This window comes from Oncorhynchus keta, chromosome 33, assembly GCF_023373465.1.
Source record: "Oncorhynchus keta strain PuntledgeMale-10-30-2019 chromosome 33, Oket_V2, whole genome shotgun sequence".
Taxonomy (NCBI): domain Eukaryota; kingdom Metazoa; phylum Chordata; class Actinopteri; order Salmoniformes; family Salmonidae; genus Oncorhynchus; species Oncorhynchus keta.
The window spans coordinates 7,467,751-7,489,265 of NC_068453.1; the positions used below are offsets into that span (position 1 = coordinate 7,467,751).

Here is a 21,515-nt window from a genome sequence, read left to right on the forward strand (position 1 = left end):
ATAAGGATGGCATGTTGCAGGGATTTGGCATCTCCTTCCATCTCCTCCCTTTCCATTTCTTTTTGCAAGCCACACACTTGCATCCCTCATGTGTCTGTCGCACAGCATAGGCCTATATTCAACATTCTGTGGGACAAGTCCGGGGGTCTAAGGGAACACAGAACACCAAGCCGTTGAGAGCCAGAAGCGCAACCTGATAGGGTGATATAGAATTTGGATATTGATGACTAATCTGAATCGGATAGCCCTATTGGATTGTTGTGCTACCATCATCAGCAAAAGACAAGTTGATTCTACTGACAGACAAATCCCAGATTGAGTGCAATGTACTGTAACCCATTACTTCCCTAAAGTATCTATTACACCCCTTTTTCCTGTCCTGCTAAGCATTCGAAACGTTATGAGTACTTTTCGGGAATCCGGGAAAATGTATGGAGTAAAAAGTACATGATTGTCATTAGGAAAAGTGTTCAAGTAAATGTAGTCAAGTATTTTTTTTACTTAAGAACTTTACACCACTGCCTCTCAGCCCCTCAGACAGAACTGGGGACCTCTGACATTGATTTGTGTTAACAAAATCCTTGCCATACCCCTAGGCAATATAATAAGCTTTTGTCTGTGTACACAGCAATTAATGTGAAAGTCACACCACTCAAAGTAATGCGCCACACACTGCAGTGATCACCAGACTGAAGTCACCTTCTAGTTTGGTCACTGTAAAATGCAACAATAGCTTAATGAGTAAATATTCTGTCTCGTGAATACATTATTTGTGCCTGGCAATTCATTTTTAAATGGGGGTAAAGAACATTATTCATCACCATGAATCACAAGGAGAGACCGAGAGAGAGAGAGACCGAGAGAGAGAGAGAGAGAGAGACCGAGAGAGAGACCGAGAGAGAGACCGAGAGAGAGACCGAGAGAGAGACCGAGAGAGAGACCGAGAGAGAGACCGAGAGAGAGACCGAGAGAGAGACCGAGAGAGAGACCGAGAGAGAGACCGAGAGAGAGACCGAAAGAAAGAGAGAGAGACCGAGAGAGAGACCGAGAGAGAGACCGAGAGAGAGACCGAGAGAGAGAGAGAGAGAGAGAAAGAGAGAGAGACCGAGAGAAAGAGAGAGAGACCGAGAGAAAGAGAGAGAGACCGAGAGAAAGAGAGAGAGACCGAGACCGAGAGAGAGACCGAGACCGAGAGAGAGACCGAGAGAGAGACCGAGAGAGCTGGAGGTAAGGCATGTGGAGCTGGACCAATCACATTGGACACTATGGAACCACAAAGCCTTCATTCTCTTATCCTGGAATAACCAAGGCCATCTGCCTTTGGCCTCACGAGCAGGAACCTGGACTTCATCACAGAAATCGGAAATACAGACATTGTCATCCTAAAAGAAACCTGGTATAGAGGAGACGGACCCACTGGTTGCCCTCTAGGTTACAGAGAGCTGGTAGTTCCATCCACTAAACTACCAGGTGTGAAACAGGAAAGAGACTCAGGGGTTATGATAATTTGGTATAGAGCAGACCTAACTCACACCATCATATTAATCAAAACAGGAACATTTTACATTCGGCTAGAAATTGAAAAGGGAATTAACTTAAGAGGAAAATGTCCTTTTTGCTACCTATAACCCCCCACTAGAATCCCCATAGTTTAAAATGAAGACTGATTTTCCCCCTCCAGGATGGAGAAGCTATCATTTCCAGGGACATACTAGTCTGTGTTGACCTAAATGCCACAACGGGACAAGAACCTGACACCCTCAGCACACAGGAGGACAAACGCCTGCCTGGAGTTGACAGCATTCCCTCCCCCATGTGGCCCCTAGGCACAACTATGACAACATAACCAACAAAAACGGGTCACAACCTCCTGCAGCTCTGTCGCACGCTGGGTATGTACATAGTCAAGTGGTAGGCTTTGAGGGGACTTCTATGGTAGGTACACCTAGAGCTCATCTCTTGGCAGTAGTACTGTAGACTACTCTATCGCTGACCTCAACCCAGAGTCTCTCAGAGCGTTCACTGTCAGCCCACTGACACCTCGATCAGATCACAGCAAAAATCAGTCAACTTGAACAGAAAAATAATCATGAGGCATCAAAGCAATATCAAAGTAATATTAAATGCTATAGATGGAAGGAATATAGTTTCAAACCCTACCAAAAAACAATTCTGCAACAGATTCAATCCCTTTTAGACAACTTCCAGAACAAAACGTTCAACTGTAATAGTGAAGGTGTAAACTTGGCAGTAGAAAATCTCCATCTGACCTCTCAGCTTCCCTATCAAATCTAAAAAATCTCAAATAGAAAACTGAAGAAAATTAACAACAATGACAAATGGTTTGATGAAGAATACAAAAATCTAATCTAATTAATTGAGAAACCTGTCCAACCATAAACACACAGACCCAGAAAACCTGATGGTGAATCACTAAAACACAGAAATACAATACAGAAAAAGAAGGAACAGCATGTCAGAAATCAGCTCAATGTAATTGAAGAATCCATTGGAAAACACTAAACAAACAACAAGAATTGTCTCCCCAAAATCGAGATGTTTGGGTAAACCACTTCTCCAATCTTTGTGGCTCTATAACAAAGAACAAACAGAAAAAACATATACATGATCAAATACAAATCAATGTAAGACTACCAGAAGCCACTGGATTCTCAAATGACCTTGAACTACAGGACAAAATAAAAACCCTGCTACCCAAAAAGGCTGTGGTGTTGATGGTATCCTCAATGAAATGATCAAACATACAGACAAAATATTCCAATTGGCAATACCAAAACTAACATCCTTAGATCTGGCGTCATCCCCAATATTTGGAACCAAGGACTGATCACCCCAATCCACAAAAGTGGAGACAATTGTGACCCCAATAACTACCATAGAATACGCGACAACAGCAACCGTCGGAAAATCCTCTGCATTATCATTAACTGCAGACTTACATTTCCTCAGTGAAAACAATGTACTGAGCAAATGTCCGTGTTTTCTAACAGTTGTAATACTGTGTCCTCCCGTGGTGGTGAGAAACTGTTAGGCTTGCAGAAAATTATGAAACATGTTGCAGATTAAACAATTTACAGTGGGGCAAAAAACGATTTAGTCAGCCACCAATTGTGCAAGTTCTCCCACTTAAAAAGATGAGGCGCCTGTAATTTTCATAGGTACACTTCAACTATGACAGACAAAATGAGGGAATAAAATCCGAAAATCACATTGTAGGATTTTTCATGAATTTATTTGCAAATTATGGTGGAAAATAAGTATTTGGTCAAAAGCAAAAGTTTATTTTTGTAATGTCTATTCTTTTGGAACTTCTGTGGAGTACTTTTTACTGTTAAATTTATTGTTTATTTTACTTTTGTATATTAGGTACTTCACTTGCTATGTCAATGTAAACATACAGTTGAAGTCGGAAGTTTACATTTAGGTTGGAGTCATTAAAACTTTTTCAACCACTCCACAAATGTCTTGTTAACATACTAGTTTTGGCAAGTCAGTTAGGACATCTACTTTGTGCATGACACAAGTAAATCTTTCCTACAATTGTTTACAGAGATTATTTCACTGTATCACAATTACAGTGTGTCAGAAGTTTACATACATTAAGTTGACTGGGCCTTTAAGAATTTTATCTAAAGTTCCATGCATAACACTTGCATTTATCAACATTTATAATGAGTATTTCTGTGAATTCATGTGGCTCTCAGCAATATCACTGCATGTTTTGGAACTACTGAACATAACACGCCAATGTAAAATACAATTTTTGGATATAAATATGAACGTTACCGAACAAAACATACATGTTTTGTGTAACATGAAGTCCTATTAGTGTCATCTGATGAAGATCAAAGGTTAGTGATTCATTTTATCTCCATTTGTGCTTTTTGTGACTCCTCTCTTTGGCTGGAAAAAATGGCAGGGTTTCTGTGAGTTGGTGGTTACCTAACAATCGTTTGTGGAGCTTTCGCTGTAAAGCCATTTTGAAATCACCCACTGTGGCTGAATTAACAAGAATTGTATCTTTAAAATGGTGCCTAATACTTGTATGTTTGAGAAATTTGATTTATGAGATTTCTGTTGATTTGTATATGGCGCCCTGCAAATTCATTGGCTGTTGGCGAGGGATTCCGCTAGCAGAAAGTAGTTCTGGTCCTACACAGGTTAAACAGCTTGGAAAATTACAGAAAACAATGGCATGGCTTTAGAAGCTTCTGATCGGCTAATTTACATAATTTGAGTCAATTGGAGGTGTACCTGAAATTATTTCAAGGCCTACATTCAAAATCAGTGCCTCTTTGTATGACATCATTGGAAAATCAAACGAAATCAGCCAAGACCAACTTCCAAACGACTGAAGGTACCACATTCATCTGTACAAGCAATAGTACGCAAGTATAAACACCATGGGACCACGCAACTGTCATACTGCCAAGGAAGGAGATGCGTTCCGTCTCCTAAAGATGAACGTACTTTGGTGCGAAAAACGCAAATCAAACTCAGAATAACAGCAAAGGACCTTGTGAAGATGCTGGAGGAAACAGGTACAAAATGATCTATAACCACAGGAAAAACGAGTCCTATATCGACATGACCTTTAATGCCGCTCAGGAAGGAAGAAGCCACTGCTCCAAAAGCGCCATAAAAAAGCCAGACTACGGTTTGCAACTGCAAATGGGGACAAAGAGCGTACTTTTTTAAGAAATGTCCTCTGGTTTGATGAAACTGTTTGGCCATTAGGACCATTGTTATGTTTGGAGGAAAAATGGGGAGGCTTGCAAGCCGAAGAACACCATCCCAACCGTGAAGCTCGGGGGTGGCAGCATCATTTTGTGGGGGTACTTTGCTGCAGGAGAGACTGGTACGCTTCACAAAATAGATGGCATCATGATGACGGAAAAATATGTGGATATATTGAAGCAACATCAGTCGAAGTTTAAGCTTGGTCGCAAATGTGTCTTCCAAATGGACAAAGACCCAAAGCATACTTCCAAAGTTGTGGCAAAATGGCTTAAGGACAACAAAGTCAAGGTATTGGAACGGACATCACAACGCCCTGACCTCAGCCCTATAGAAGATGTGTGGGCAGAACTGAAAAAGCATGTGCGAGCAAGGAGGCCTAGAAACCTGACTCAGTTACACCAGCTCTTTCAGGAGGAATGGGACAAAATTCACACAAACTTATTGAGGGAAGCTTGTGGAAGGCTACCCAAAACGTTTGACCCAAGGAAAACAATTTAAAGGCAATGCTACCAAATACTAATTGAGTGTATGTAAACTTCTGACCCACTGGGAATGTGATGAAAGAAATAAAAGCTGAAAATAAATCACTCTAGTATTATTCTGACATTTCACATTCTTAAAATAAAGTGGGGATCCTAACTGACCTAAAACAGGGGAATTTTACTAGGATTAAATGTCAGGAATTGTGCAAAATGTATTTGGCTAAGGTGTATATAAACTTCTGACTTCAACTGTACCTAATTACATTTTGGAAGCTAATAGATTGTGTTTAGTTAACAATTACGATGTCTCATATTTTATCAGAAGATACTATTAACACGTACATTTGACTGGACACCCAAGATAGGCTATGGCCCCCCTCTCGAGATGGTCTCAGTTCGGTTCGCTTCAGGGGCTCTTTTGAGTGTTCACACTGAACGAAAAACATACAGAGTACAGAAAATTTTGCTGAAAGGGACCAAGTGTGATAACACCATTAAAATTGTTATTTTAAAAAGCGGACTATATGTGAAAACACCCTTACTTACCGAAAGGAGCTTCCATGTGATTGGACGAACCTGGCGGGGAATTCCAGACCAGCTCAACTTTCGTAATTCCTCTGAAAGGGGAACAGACAGAGAATTACATTATGACATTTTCAAAGAACATACAAGACCACTGAGATTCTTTGCCTGAAGAAAGCAAAAGAAAAAAGACAATAATTGTCTTATAATTGACAATAATAATAGATATTATACTACAAAACCTTAGAATACAGATACACCTAAAGCATCAGCCTAAGGCATTTCTCATGTGTGCGTAGGGGGAAAACATATTTCCTGGAAAGACAGCGCCATGCGTATTTACTGTGTAGCCTATTTCCCCCAAAGACTACGAATTACCTGTTATCCAACACATACATAGACCGTGATGCCAGGAAATGAACCAAAAACATATGTTGGCTCTACAGGAAAACATATTTCCTTGAAAGACAACACCATGAAGCTTTCTGATTTGGTGTATATTTTCCCCCAAATTCCCAATATCCTACACATGCAAATGAATTCCAAACCCAAAGCTTCTCCTCGGTCTCTGACATCCAAAACATTAGCATTTGACAGGTTTAAAGAGGTTTCCCACCACATGGTCAGGAGGCCACGTTCTAGGGCCCACGAGTGTTAATGTGAATCAATCTCACAGAGATGCAAATTGGACTTTTAAATTGGAAAAGAGGGGCTCCCCCTGAGTCTATAAAACCACCAGAAAATATGGTTTATGCTGGATTCTTCATATTGGCTGTGTCCCAATTGGCAACCTATTCCCTATGTAGTGCACTTTTGACCAGGGCATTAGTGCTCTGGTCAAAAACAGTGTACTACTGTATATAGGAAATAGGGTCCCATTTGGGACGCATCCATGGTTTAATTCTGGATTCTTTCACATAATGTCCACTGCATACTTCAAACTCTGCGGGAGTGGGCAGTGCTATTGGCCATGGTAAAGAGTAGTGCACTATAAATGAAATACTAGGGTGACATTTGGGACACAGACAAGGCCTTCACCTGTGTCATTCAACCATAGTTCACCAACGGCCATGCATCTAACTTCGCTTCAGCCTAACCAAAGTTTAGGGCTGCATCATTAACATTCTGCCTGCCTATTCCAATCAAAATTCCACACAAATTCAACAAGAATCTCTTCAGTGTAATTGCATATTGTGCATTGTCTCACTCGTGTTAGGAGAGCGGGGGGACTGATGTGTGTAAATGAGATGACAACTGCAGGCAAAACAGGTCAACGCCCCTCCCGTTCTCCCTCCGACTCTTCCTTGCTCTCCATCTTTCTCTCCTTCCATCCCTCCCACTCTACCTACCTCCATGTAAAAACAAAAGCATCTCTGACTCAGGCCTAAGCTCCCATCTCCACTCTTGCTCAGAGCGTTGGCGCAAAACTGGTATAACACAGCAGACGTTGATTTGTTCCAAATTACTGCCGGGCAGTTCTAAAGCAGACGCAAGACAATATTGTGTTAGTGACCGATATTGCAATGGGAAATGTTGGCCCGTTCTAAACAGGAAGGCCTGGATTAGTCCATTGGCTACATCGAGTGTCCACTTACACAACTACTAATATGTTGTATAGCCCATCACTACTGCTTTGTATACCATCGCCACTTTGGCAAGGCTACATTCTGAGCATGTTTGTTTTTCATCCATTTTATTTATTATTTTCATTCCCAATGAGATTCAAGAAACTTTTTCCAGAAGAGAGCAAAAAGCCAGAAATCAAGCATTCACTATATAAAGCCTATAGGATATAGAAATGGTTCCATATTACCTCTCCGTATCTCCAGGGCCTCTGGTGAGGTACATAGATTCTATAATGAATCACAGCCCACAGCACACTATGGTCGTGTCCCAATAATCTATCCTTCTTCCTGAACTGTGCAATCGTTCACTACTCCCCACATGTTTAAAAGGATAGAATTGGTGTAGGCACGGGCTATAGTTGGTTTCCGTATACCAGTCATATCCTTTCAAATCCATAAAGGGATGTGAACAAGTGCACACTTCAGGAGGAAGGAGATTATCAGCATGGAATCGCACAGCATAAAGCTTTTAAACAGAAGCCCCGAGGCTCCCTAGCAGGTAGAGACAGGAAATGTATATCGTTATCAGGAAGTAAAGCATACGCCTTCTTGAAACACTAATGTAATGCATATATGCACCATTGAGACCATACCGTCAGGCCGTAACAACGCCTGGTATGGCAAATGCACCGCCCGCAACCACAGGGTCAGTGCGATCTGCATCACCGGGGGCAAACTGCCTGCCCTCCAGGACATCTACAGCCCCCGGTGTCACAAGAACAACAAAAAAAGATCATCAAGGACATCAACCACCGAGTAACTGCCTGTTCACCCCATTATCATCCAGAAGTCGAGGTCAGTACAGGTGAATCAAAGCTGGGGACGAGAGACTGAAAAACAGCTTCTGTCTCAAGGCCATCAGTCTGTTAAATTAGCCATCACTGTTCGGCCTCCACCAAGTACCCCGCCCTGAACTTAGTCGCCGTCACTAGCCGACTGCCAGTGTATGTATGTATGTATGTACATAGATGTATGTATGTATGTATGTATGTATGTATGTATATGTATGTATGTATGTACATGTATATGTATCCTATCCTACAGATGTATGTGTGTATGTATGTGTGTATGTGTGTATGTATGTATGTATGTATGTATGTATGTATGTATGTATGTATGTATGTATGTATGTATGTACTATGTATGTATTTCCATGTGTATGGTATTTCATAGTTTATGTCTTCACTATTATTCTACAATGTATGAAAATAGTAAAACTAAAATGTATGAAAACCCTTGAATGATGTAGATGTGTCCAAACTTTTGACTGGTACTGTATTTGTACTCCATTGCTCATCCTAATATTACATATTTCTTAATTCCAGTCTTGTACTTTTAGATGCATATTATTATTATATATATATATATATATATATTATTATTATTATTATTATTATTATTATTATTATTATTATTATATATATTATTATATTATTATTATATATTATTATTATTATTATTATTACGTGTATTTTTAGGTACTACTGGACTGTTGGAGCTAGGAACACAAGCATTTCACATACACCCACAATAACATCCTATCTAAATATGTGTACGTGTGTGTGTGTGGTTATACAATTTGATGGAGATTATTTGAATGGCATGGGCTTGGAAAATTAAAACAAACCTAACCCTTCTATGAGCCACAGGGCAAACTGTTGGGAAGGAGAGGATTGCTCATGATGAAATGATTCCAGAAGAACTTTTAGAGGGATTGTTAGGACACTGGACTGGGGCTAGGAACAAGGGGGAGCAGAATAACATCTGGGAGGAGAATAGAGATGGAGAGGGATTTGAAGGCATGGGAGGAGAGAACCCAAACCTAAGGGAGCAGAGGGAGCTGTTGGGAAGGAAGGGAGCAGATGGGAAATGATGAGAAGAAAGGGAGCAGAGGGAGAGAGAGAAGGGAGCAGAGGGAGGAGAGAGAGAAGGAAGGGAGCAGAGGGAGGAGAGAGAGAAGGAAGGGAGCAGAGGGAGGAGAGAGAGAAGGAAGGGAGCAGAGGGAGGAGAGAGAGAAGGAAGGGAGCAGAGGGAGGAGAGAGAGAAGGAAGGGAGCAGAGAAAGAAAAAAAAAGAGGTAGATCGACAACAGTAGAGGGAGAACCACATCACATTCACAGTTACACTGAGGTGGCAGCTTTAACAAACCCCAAGGCTTTACAGGGAGGGAAGAAACTTCATAGGGAAAGGAATCCACTCAATGAATTAAATACAGAGCTACTCAACGGTGTCTCTCCTCAGTCCGCACTCTGCACCTTCGAACCCTCATCTGCGCCGTCAGCCGCATTAATTGATTCATTTATCTTACTAGCCGTTAATTAAACTACCTGTTTCCCAACTGACATTAATCTCACAGTGGGGAGAGAGAGTCAGACACAGACTTACACACTCTCTCTCCTCGGGCGCTGATGACCTGGAAAGACGACCGTTCTCATGGTCACACGTGCAAGGCTTCTGTGTTTGGGAGGGCTGGAGGTCAGACATTTACCTGGCACCAATCTGGCCAGCAGTGTGAGAGCATCTGCCCGCTGCAGCCATACATCACAGACGGAACATCACGGAACGGAACACGCCCTCTGTGCTCGACGCATTCTAAAATACTACTCGAAAAATCTAAAACTGGGGAAATCTCTAATGACATTCTATTCACGCATAGGGATTAGGTCAACAGTACATGGGTACCTCTGGTTGAAAGTAGAGCACTAATGGTTAACATGAGTGCACTATAAAAAGGTAATAGAATATGATTTAAGACGTGGTCTGCGTGCCCCTTCAACATCCCCTCCCGAGCTGACTCAGTCAGCACACGGATGAGGAAATGCCATCCGGAGCTCCTGCTACACGGAGAGTGAAAAACACGACCTTGCTCAGTTTCCTCGAGCCTGGTGTTAAATAGCAAATGCCGTTTCATTAGTGGCAGTCTCGTTTCTCGGAAAACACCGCTTTTTCAAGAATATATATATATATATATATATATATCACACGTATCATTAGAATAAAACAGCAAAGCCTGAAACACTAGTTGAACAAGGTCCCCAAGGGACGTGGACCCAGGGCTAGATCAAATCAGAAGTCTCAGAGCCCTGAGTGAGATTATGAGGAAAAGCACAGTGTGAAGCACGCAGTCAGTCAGTAGGCATTGTGTCTGTGAGCTATGAGGATAATCTAAGAGAAACCGAGAAAAGGCATATCCTAGACAGGGTGACACAGGCCGAGTCAAATCATTAAAGCCGAATGCCAATTAAATGAAAACGCCAACACAGACTACTAATGACAAATAGAATATACCGTAGGCCTATTTCTATAGCAAAGACACTGAAAGTGTGTAGACTTGGCAGAAATTAACTTTAAAACTTCAACGATATGAGGGGTGTAGAATTGCAGAAGGAAAGCAGCTTTAAAACAAACCGTCATGTTCACTAGATCCTAGGGGAAGCACTGTGTTGCGTCATAGAATCTCTCCCCCGGAGGTCACTTCCTATCCCAGACACCTTGTCCTTTAGACTACTGCGTTAATGGTTTATTCATGAGCTCACACGGGATAGGCTACAGTACATTTTCGCTTGTGGCCGCGCCGGTACTTCGTAACATCGTGTACCTCCTGTTGAAGCATTTTAACAGCTGTATCCCTATGGGAGAAGTTGAAGTAATGGACGCTAAATACCTTCAATATTGCAATGTTTATAATGTACGGTACAATACCAACACAGATTGTGTCGTTCAAATATCCAGATGGAGAGTCAAGTGCTTGGATTTGAGTCCACATCCTGTGCGTGTGTGTGAAAGGGAGGAATAAAAAAATAAATGTAAAAAAATGTAAGGCAGAGAAAGACACCATTTATCAGGAAAGATGAGAGCTGTCAGTCTGTGTGCTGACTGAGTGAGGAAGTGATGGCAGAGGGAGGCAGACAGTTGGCAGGCCGGAGCCATGCACTAGTCAGACACGACTCAGATGGAGGGGGCAATGGGGCGGACAGACAGCCAAGAGGTCCTCACACACAGCTCACATTCATAGACAGACACTACAAAACAAACACTTCCTTGTCGGTGTCAGACATAGGCCGAGAAAAACCGTAAAGTGATAGGCTATATCAGACAGTGACAGCAGATCCCGTAGGCCTATTCCTATCATGGCCGACAAAAACCCAATAAAGAAATTAGAGCTAAGCCTAACTCCACATCCCGAGCAACATCCTGCTGCACTCTGTGTCTCGTGTAGTCCTGTAAAACTAACGCGGAGAGGCTACAATATTAGTGGCAGGCAGATCCCCATTTCTTCCAACGCAGGGAGCCCAAGACAACATCCCCAGCAGACAAACTAGGGCCTACCGCCACATCATCCCTATCATGGCTAACAAGAATGCCATCCGGCCTGACGCATTTATTCAGCGCTGTAAAAGTTTTAGCTGATGCTCTAAACCTTAAGCACTGAGTCTGTCTGTGTGAGAGACAGAGTACCGTGCTGTTAACTCAGGTAAAAGGACGAAGAGACAAGCAGCTGGTGACGACAGGCTCGTGAACTAATGGGAGTCCAGTAAAAAGATACTCCTCCGTATTACCACCTGGCTTCTGGACGATGAAATGTAGTCTGCGTCCCAAATGGCACCCTATTCTTCCCTATAAAGTGCACTACTTTTGACCCAGGCATATATGGTGCACTAAGCCCATATAGGAAATGGGGTTCCATTTGGGACGCAGCCATGGTGAGATATAGTGCTGGTGACTGGGAAGTGAACGGTACAGTAAGGACCCAGTCAACTCCCCCTAGCCCGGCCTCTCAAAGTCACTGCCGAGAGAGGTGGTCGGCTTTTTAAACTGATTGCATTATAAATTCCTCTGCTTCTTATAAATTATCCTACTTCACCCGTGCCGTTAACGTACAATATTCTAATTTCAGATGACACTTTTCAAAACCAACTTATTTAAACTTCTCCCTAAAAGTCTCTAAAGTGTGTGTATGATGCCAGCTTTTTAATGAGGCTGAGTAAAAATGAAATGTTTTAAGTTCTAAAGTATACTGTAGACGAAGTGGCAGTTTTGAGTGCAGGGATTATGAAGAGGCCCCCAGATCTATATATTATCTATATATTATTTGGTTCATGGAGAGTTCATACTCTTGGACCTACTATGGGAAGACAAAGTTCTGCCAGGCTGCCACTGTATTCTAGTGAGTCATACTACCACCGTCAAGGCATCCGCATGCTTCCCAGCCGAAACAATTCGGAGGAGTTTGCGCATACAAAGTATTCAGACCCTTTGACCTTTTCTACATTTACATTACACCCTTATTCTAAAATAGATTAAATTGTTATCCTCAATCTACACACAATACCCAATAATGACAAAGAAAAAAAACTGATTGAGACATTCCTGCTCATTTGTTTAAAAAAATATATAAAACTGAAACACATTTACATAAGAATTCAGACCCTTTACTGAGTACTTTGTTGAAGAACCTTTGGCAAAGACCACAGCCTAGAGTCGTCTTGGGTATAACGCGTCTAAACGTCTTCCATTTAAGTATGATGGAGGCCACTGTGTTCTAAGGGACCTTCAATGCTGCAGAAATGTTTTGGTGACCCTTCCCCAGATCTGTTCCTCGACATGATCTTGTCTCGGGGCTCTATGGACAATTCCTTTGACATCATGGCTTGGATTTTGCTTTGCGACCTAATATAGACAGGTGTATGCCTTTACAAATAATGTCCAATCAATTGAATTTACGACAGGTTGACTCCAATCAAGTTCTAGAAACATCTCAAGGATGATCAATGGAAACAGGATGCAACGGAGCTCAACATTGAGTTTCATAGCTAAGGGTCTGAATATTTACGTAAATAAATATTATTTTTAATACATTTGCTAACATTTTCAAAACTTTTTGCTTTGTCATTATGGGGTATTGTGTGTAAATTGAGGAAAAACACGTATTTCATACATTTTCTAATAAGGCTATAATGTAACAAAATGTGGAAAAAGACAAGGGACCTGAATACTTTTTGAATGCACTGTATATTATGACAACATTTTGTGACGTTCTTGTTAGTTTTGGACTTCGGTAAGGTTTTTTGCGTTTGTTTGAGTTCACAAAAACATTGAGGCAAGCCGAAGTCTACATCACTTCATCTGTGATTGGTCAACAGTAGTGATTCTTCAATAAAGGGAGTTGAAAGTCCGTGTTGCCCTGCAACAGCCCCAAAACATCACTGCTCTAGAGGAGATCTGCATGGAGGAATGGGCCAAAATACCAGCAACAGTGTGTGAAAACCTTATGAAGACTTTCAGAAAACGTTTGACCTCTGTTATATACCCTTTGTTGGCAATGACAAAGTATTGAGAAACTTTTGTTATTGACCAAATACTTATTTTCCACCATAATTTGCAAATAAATTCATTAAAAATCTTAATGTGATTTTCTGGATTTTTTTTCTCATTTTGTCTGTTATAGTTGAAATGTACCTATGATGAAAATTACAGGCCTCATGTTTTTAAGTGGGAGAACTTGCACAATTGGTGGCTGACTTAAATACTTTTTTGCCCCACTGTATAACTGGCATGGACAGGCAAAAACAACTGGTATTGGTGACAAAACAGCTGACTGTGTGCCAAGAAATTACGCACAAAGGAATTAGCAATCAGAAGAGACAACTGGCACATGACAGCCTGCCTGGTGAGACCTGCCACAGTAGAGCAGCTTTAGGCCTAGGGCATCGCCATGAGAGACATAATCATCACAGTAGTTGTCATTTAGCCTCTGGTCTCAAATGACCACTGAGGTGTGAAATAGTGTACCACACCAGACAGAAACTTCAGCTGCTATAGTGGTTCAACTCTCCAAGACGGAGATGCTGTTTATGTTTTTTGAGAGGGGAGTGTCTTGCGCTCCTAATCTACGTTCCACTCTCCAGGGGGGTATTCATCATTGGATGATGTCGTCTTAAAAGACAACTTAACTAGCCATCCGGTGCTTGACCTGGGATATCTACTCTCTTGACTAAACCCTGAGCCTATTTACTAGAAAACCAGATTTTGGAGGATCATATTTTCATACACAACGGAGAGATGCATCAGAAATTCCATTCCCCGTACAGATTCAAAAAAATGTACTAATTGAGTTAACAGTTGACATAAGAATTCAATTGAACTACAGAATGTCATGGCTGTGGTGGTAAGCCTATAATATTGGGAAATGGCTGTGTAACAGGATTGTCAACTGTAACTGTGGAGACAGAGAGACAGACAGACAGAGAGACAGAGACAGAGACAGACAGAGAGACAGGTGTAAGAAGACAGAGAGAGAGAAAGGCAGATATGCAGAGAAAAACGATAAGTAGCAGCAGTAGCATTTAGAGGCTTCAGCAAGAGGAGTTCCATAGATCAGCAGCTCCCCCAACTGTAGCAGGCGGAGAGAAGCAGATGAAAAGAGATGGAGAGACACACAGCAGAAAGAGAAGAGGTAGAGTCAGAGACTAACAAGAGGAAGAAAGAGGGAACAAGTCAGCAAAAGAAAGGAGAAAGGGCAGGGAGTAAAACGGGAGTGTATGTGGGGAGGGAGGGGTTCAGTGTCCAGGGAAGATTGCCAGGGATGAAGTGAGGTAGAGTAGGAGAGAGAAAGTCTAAGCAAGACCTAATCAGAGGAAAGAGCATCGCCATGGAAACGGCTATGTTTCCGCCATCAGAGAGAGAGGTAATTGGCTGGTGTTCGCTGCTCTTAGTCTCTCAAAATAAACTGTAAAAGCTGATGCTGTGACTCGAAAAATCCAGCTCACACAACTACACGATGGCATCTATACTAGGGTTTCTGAAAACACTCATTAAAAAGCAGAAGGACAGGGATAAAATATACACTGTTCCAAATGGTGCAGATCAAATGTTTCAGTCAGAAGGAAGGGAGGGACAGAACTAGCCAAACTTGCCTCTTTCAAAGTGGTTAAATTTTATCGCAAAAAAGTACATTAGATTAAGATCATGATTCACATGTGTCTGGAATGGCAGTCTATTTGTCATAGGCCAATATTCCACAACTTTTGACCAGGTCCCCTTTCAAAATGCAGCACATGTACAGTATCTTTATCAGTTATCCGCCATTGCTTAACTAGACCCCTGCTTGAGGCCAGGCCAAAGCAGTATCAATGAGTTAGCTTTCTTTCAGAGCTAGCTGGTTAAAACAAGCTTTTTATTATTATTATTATTGTTTGAGGAAACCTTTGTTTTGAAGCTAATTTAATGAAATTCTACGTTGCTTAACCAGACTCATGATTTCTTTTAGGCAGGCTATTTAATCATAATAAATAATGGAAAATAAAAAACAAAGTGCAGACCAGATTTGCAACCAAATATGTTTTATGATTATTTATATTAACCCTCAATTTAATTACAATACTGTTCAAAAGTTTGGGGTCACTTAGAAATGTCCTCGTTTTTGTTCATTAAAATATCAAATTGATCAGAAATACAGTGTAGACATTGTTAAAGTTGTAACTGACTATTGTAGATGGAAAGAGCTGATATTTTATGGAATATCTACATAGGCGAACAGAGGCCCATTATCAGCAACCATCACTCCTGGCACGTTGTGTTAGCTAATCCAACTTTATCATTTTAAAAGGCTAGTTGATTATTAGAAAAACCTTTTTGCAATTATGTTAGCACAGCTGAAAACTGTTGTTCTGATTAAAGAAGCAATAAAACTGGCCTTTAGACTAGTTGAGTATCTGGAGCATCAGCATTTGTGGGTTCGATAACAGGCTCAAAATGGCCAGAAACAAAGAACTTTCTTCTGAAACTCGTCAGTCTATTCTTGTTCTGAAAAATGGCTCTAACCAGAATAGAAAGAGGAGTGTCTTATCCGGTGTCCTGTGTGAATTTAAGTATGCTCTCTCTAGTTCTCTCTCTCCTTCTTTCTTTCTCACTCTCGGAAGACCTGAGCCCTAGGACCATGCCTCAGGACTACCTGGCATGATGACTCCTTGCTGTCCCCAGTCCACCTGGCCGTGCTGCTGCTCCAGTTTCAACTGTTCTGCCTGCGGCTATGGAACCCTGACCTGTTCACCGGACGTGCTTCCTGTCCCAGACCTGCTGTTTTCAACTCTCTAGAGACAGCAGGAGTGGTAGAGATACTCTGAATGATCGGCTATGAAAAGCCAACTGACATTTACTCCTGAGGTGCTGACTTGCTGCACTCTCAACAACTACTGTGATTATTATTATTTGACCATGCAGGTCATTTATGAACATATGAACATCTTGGCCATGTTCTGTTATAATCTCCACCCAGCACAGCCAGAAGAGGACTGGCCACTCCTCATAGCCTGGCTCCTCTCTAGGTTTCTTCCTAGGTTTTTGCCTTTCTAGGGAGTTTTTCCTAGCCACCGTGCTTCTACACCTGCATTGCTTGCCGTTTGGGATTTTAGGCTGAGTTTCTGTACAGCACTTTGAGATATCAGCTGATGTAAGAAGGGCTTTATAAATTAATTTGGTAGGTCCCGGTGCATAACTGAGCAAGAGGACAAGTAGATTAGTGTGTCTAGTTTGAGAAACAGACGCCTCTCAAGTCCTCAACTGGCAGCTTCATTAAATAGTACAAGTCGCAATGTCCACAGTGAAGAGGCGACTCCGGGATGCTAGCATTCTAGGCAGAGTTGCAAAGAAAAAGCCATATCTCAGACTGGCCAATAAAAAGAAAAGATTAAGATGGGCAAAATAACACAGACATCTAAGTTTGAGGTGTTCAGATCACAAAGACGAACATTCATGAGGCACAATGTGATGGAGCTTTGGTGGTGGTGAAGTGTACAGGGTAGAAGGGATCTTGAAGAAGGAAGGCTACCACTCCATTTTGCAACACCCTGTGGACGGGGCTTAATTGGTGCCAATTTCCTCCGACAACAGGACAATGACCCAAAGCACAGTTCCAAACTATGCAATAACTATTTAGGGAAGGTATTGGTATCACTGGTATTCTGTCTAATGGCATGTCCAGCATAGTCACCAGACCTCAACCCTATTGAGCTGTTGTGGGAGCAGCTTGACCATATGGTACGTAAGAAGTGCCCATCAAGCCAATCCAACTTGTGGGAGGTGCTTCAGGAAGCATGGGGTGAAATCTCTTCAGATTACCTCAACAAATTGACAACTAGAATGCCAAAGGTCTGCAGGGCTGTAATTGCTGCAAATGGAGGATTCTTTGACGAAAGCAAAGTTTGAAGGACACAATTATTTCAATTAATAATAATTATATATTACCTTGTCATCGTCTCGACTATATTTCCTATTCGTTTTGCATCTCATTTCATGCATGTTTTCATGGAAAACAAGGACATTTCTAAGTGACCCAAACTTTTGAACGGTAGTGTATACATATTCCGTTTTATAGAAAGTGACTAGATCAACTGACACACATTGTGTGCCTCCCAAGTGGCGCAGTGGTCTAAGGCACTGCATCGCAGTTGCAAGGCTCTCTCGCAGCCCGGAGACCCATGGGATGGCGCACAATTGGCCAAGCGTGGTCGGGTTACAGGAGGGTTTAGCCGGCAGGGATGTGCTTGTCCCATCGCGCTCTAGCGATCTTGGTAATCAAACTACGTTTTCCAATTTAAAATAGCTATTACAGAGAACAAATGCCATGCTTTTGTTTGAGAAGAGTGATCAACAACAAACATTTTCCACCATGACAGTTGACACATTCATATCTGAAGGTAGAATTATGACTTACATTCTGATATCTTGCTCTTATTTCTCTTCCTGAGGGTCCCAGTGATCAAATGAAGTCCCGTTTTGTGATAAAATCCATTTTTATAGCTTAAAAAACGAAACATTTCGTAAACAGTTTGTGTCGTGAATTCCATCTCTATCAACTTTTGACGGAGCATTCGACGTAATTACACACACTAAACAATCGTTAGTAAACACACTCGTAACGAACTTCATTCTCGCCATTGACCGTCAGAGTAGTTGCAGTCACGCTTGTTACGCACAGCAGTGTTTTGGAAAGTAGTATTTTGGAAGCAGTATTTTGTAAGTGTTTTTTCAACGATTTCATTGAAGACATCATGGCGAATAAATCAGGAAAAGCGAAGTCCAAGTATACAGATTTGCACCAGATTATAGAAGAGATTGATCGAGGAAAGTGAGACAGATTTTTTGTTTGAGAAATCTGAGTGAACACAGTTATGATTCAAACATCGAGGAGCTGTTTCTGCAAGGACAGGACATACTTCTGGACTGGTAAGTGCTAATGGAGTTTTATGAATATATTATTTATTTTTTGCAAAAATATTTATTTTTTGTTTTTTGCAATGAAATGAGTGATGAAATGTGTAAAGTACACATTGCCTATAGTGTATGTATGTATTATGTATGTATGTATGTATGTATGTATGTATGTATGAATCCTTCTCACCCCCCTTAAAAGATTTAGATGCACTATTGTAAAGTGGCTGTTCCACTGGATGTCATAAGGTGAATGCACCAATTTGTAAGTCGCTCTGGATAAGAGCGTCTGCTAAATGACTTAAATGTAAAAAAAATGTAATGTAAATGTATGTATGTATGTATGTATGTATGTATGTATGTATGTGTACGACCCATAACCTGTGTGTGTATATATATTCCATGTCAGATATATATATATTTTCAATTTTTTATTCAAATGGAATGGAGTAGAACAGCAAACACACACATGGCCACTGCACGTGCTACTCCTCTCATTTCCATATGAAATAGCCATTGGGTGTTGTTGGGGGGAGAGCAGGCCCACAACAATGGCCGGAGTTGAATGGAACAGCACTTTACCTTAATGAGTGTTCCCTCTGCTCTATACAATGCATATCTGTTAATTTTATGTGATGATAAAAGGCTCATACAATACTAATATTTTTTTATGATTTCTTTCACAGTGATAGCGACTCCGACTGGGTGCCAAGGTACCCATCCCCCACTGAAACGGGTTCATCCAGCTGGACTCCTGCTGTCTCCGGCTCCACACCTACCCCCGCCTGGCCATCTAGAGGTGTGAAGACAGTAACAAAGAAGCGGAGGAGGGGAAGTGTGGAAACTGCTAGCAGAGAGGTAGAGGGGAAATGGCACTCTGTGCTAGAGGAGGATGTGGAGCCACGTCCTCCAATATTCCAACCAAAAAGGCCACCAGGACCTCAGCTCGACATGACAGCAAAATACAGCCCCATGAAACTTTTTCAATTGTTTTTCACCCCGGCAGTTGTTGATTCCCTGGTGTGTAATACTAACAAGTATGAGGCTAGGAAGCAAGCAGGAAAGAAAGAGGCATGGAAGCCCATTTCCATGTCAGACCTTTTCTGCTACTTTTCACTGTCATGTCCTCGACAAGGTTTTTAAATATCTCACGGGCGCTTCACATCAGTGACCCAGAAGTCGATGAGAATGACAGGAGAGGCACCGCAAGGTTTGACAGGCTCTGCAAAGTCAAACCTCTCTACCCCAGCATGGTTGAGGCCTCCATTTTCAGCCCGCCCAGAAATTGTCCATAGATGAGAGGATGGTAGCCTCAAAGGCCAGAATTGGCCTAAAACAATACATGCGTAACAAACCAACTAAGGGGGGTTCTAAGCTGTTTGTTTTGGCTGATTCTGTGTGTGCATACACATGCAATGTTTTTGTCTATGAGGGGAAGAACATTTGTGTGACTGGTAAAGGACTTATTAATATTAATATTTCAGATTCTTCACAGTAGCCACCCTTTGCCACTGCTCAATTAAAAAAAAAAAACCTTGGTCAACCAGCAGCCTATCAACCAAACAATCAACTGGTAAACTAAATAGGGTCAGCCCTAAAATGAATCATAGAATGTCGTTTTTGGGACATGATGAAAACATTAATACACGCTAATAATAGTTAAACAGTTAACTAGCCGGGCGACAAGATGTTTTTTTAATTCGCTACCAAGTTAGTTTGTTCTGTTCACTATTATATTTTATAGTCTAGGACTGCCTGCTACTGCAATGTCCGACTGTCTGTCTCTCCACTTGAGAAACAGCCCAATCGTTTTACATGCAGGTAATGAGCGCACTCACAGACGCTCTAAAGTGTCACTCCGATCCTGGCTGATGTGTTGATTTTTATGCGATTGATCAAATATTTAAACTGTGCCTTAATATATAACATTATGAGAAATTATTAAATTCATTTAAATGACTTTTCAGAGAGAGCAGGGTGGGGGAGAGACAGGTGACAGAGTGAGAATGAGAGAGAAAGATCGAGACAGCAAAAGGGCGACAGATAAGAGGCTATGAATGAGATCCAGTCATATTCTCACTCTCCATGGTGATAAATGGGTTTGGCCTGCTCTTGCCATGGTCTTTGTGGCCTTAGTGCCGTAAAGCCTGCTCTGTTCCGCTCTGTCAGCCTGCTACCTCTGCCAGGTTTACTGCTCTGTCTGGAGAAACCCAGAAATCCTGACATAAACTGCTCAAAATAAAACACACACACACACACACACACACACAGATGGCTGATGAATGCTTGAATTAGAAACAAAAACTGTATATTGCATCTGGAATAACCAAAGTACCTGATTGTCTTTTCTAAATCTTTGTGACAATTAAGATCATAGAAACTGGGAATGACAAGAAAAAGAGTGATTCATTTTTTAGGCCTAACGGTTTTAGCCTCGCTCTATCCCATGCCAAGCCCATCTTCTAATCGTTAAACAGGTGAGAGCAGAGAGTGGAGGAGTCAGTCAGTTTCACACACACACACCTCTGGAGACAAATCCCAACATGATGGAGGGCTAGAGCCACAAACCAGGCTGAAATCCTTCAGGCTGAAGAAAGAATGAAGCGCACGTGCACACCTTCCCTGATACACACACAACATCAAGGACAAGAGTCAGGGGTCGTTCTACACTAGAGGGCAGCGTCTCCCAGGATTGATAGCTGTGTGATTGAGAGAGGGATGAGTAGATGGGTTTTGAGCGAGAAAGAGCGACAGAGCGAGAGAGATGGAGGTTTAAGCGAGCACTGTTGGTGGTGAGAGGACTGATAAATGGCTATGTAATTCTACAGATGCTGTGATGAAAAAAAGTAAGATGTCGCCAACAGAGATGGTCGCCTTGCTTCGAGTCCTTAGGAAACTATGCAGTATTTTGATTA

General features: G+C 41.7%; 2 protein-coding genes across 7 annotated transcripts in view; one reads left to right on the plus strand and one right to left on the minus strand.

Moving 5' to 3' along the window:
• The window catches only part of LOC118366132 (uncharacterized), an 89,693-nt gene extending 69,781 nt beyond the window's left edge, over window positions 1-19,912 (plus strand). Inside the window, exon 3 of the mRNA XM_052491737.1 lies at window positions 19,287-19,912. Within this exon, the coding sequence (XP_052347697.1) occupies window positions 19,287-19,743 (457 nt within the window). The 3' untranslated portion in view covers window positions 19,744-19,912. The remainder of the gene's footprint in view (window positions 1-19,286) is intronic.
• The window catches only part of tbc1d22a (TBC1 domain family, member 22a), a 198,151-nt gene that overhangs the window by 161,192 nt on the left and 15,444 nt on the right, over window positions 1-21,515 (minus strand). For all 6 annotated transcript variants that reach the window (XM_035748532.2, XM_035748529.2, XM_035748530.2 and 3 more), the window contains exon 6: window positions 5,790-5,860. In XM_035748532.2, the coding sequence (XP_035604425.1) occupies window positions 5,790-5,860 (71 nt within the window). The remainder of the gene's footprint in view (window positions 1-5,789; window positions 5,861-21,515) is intronic.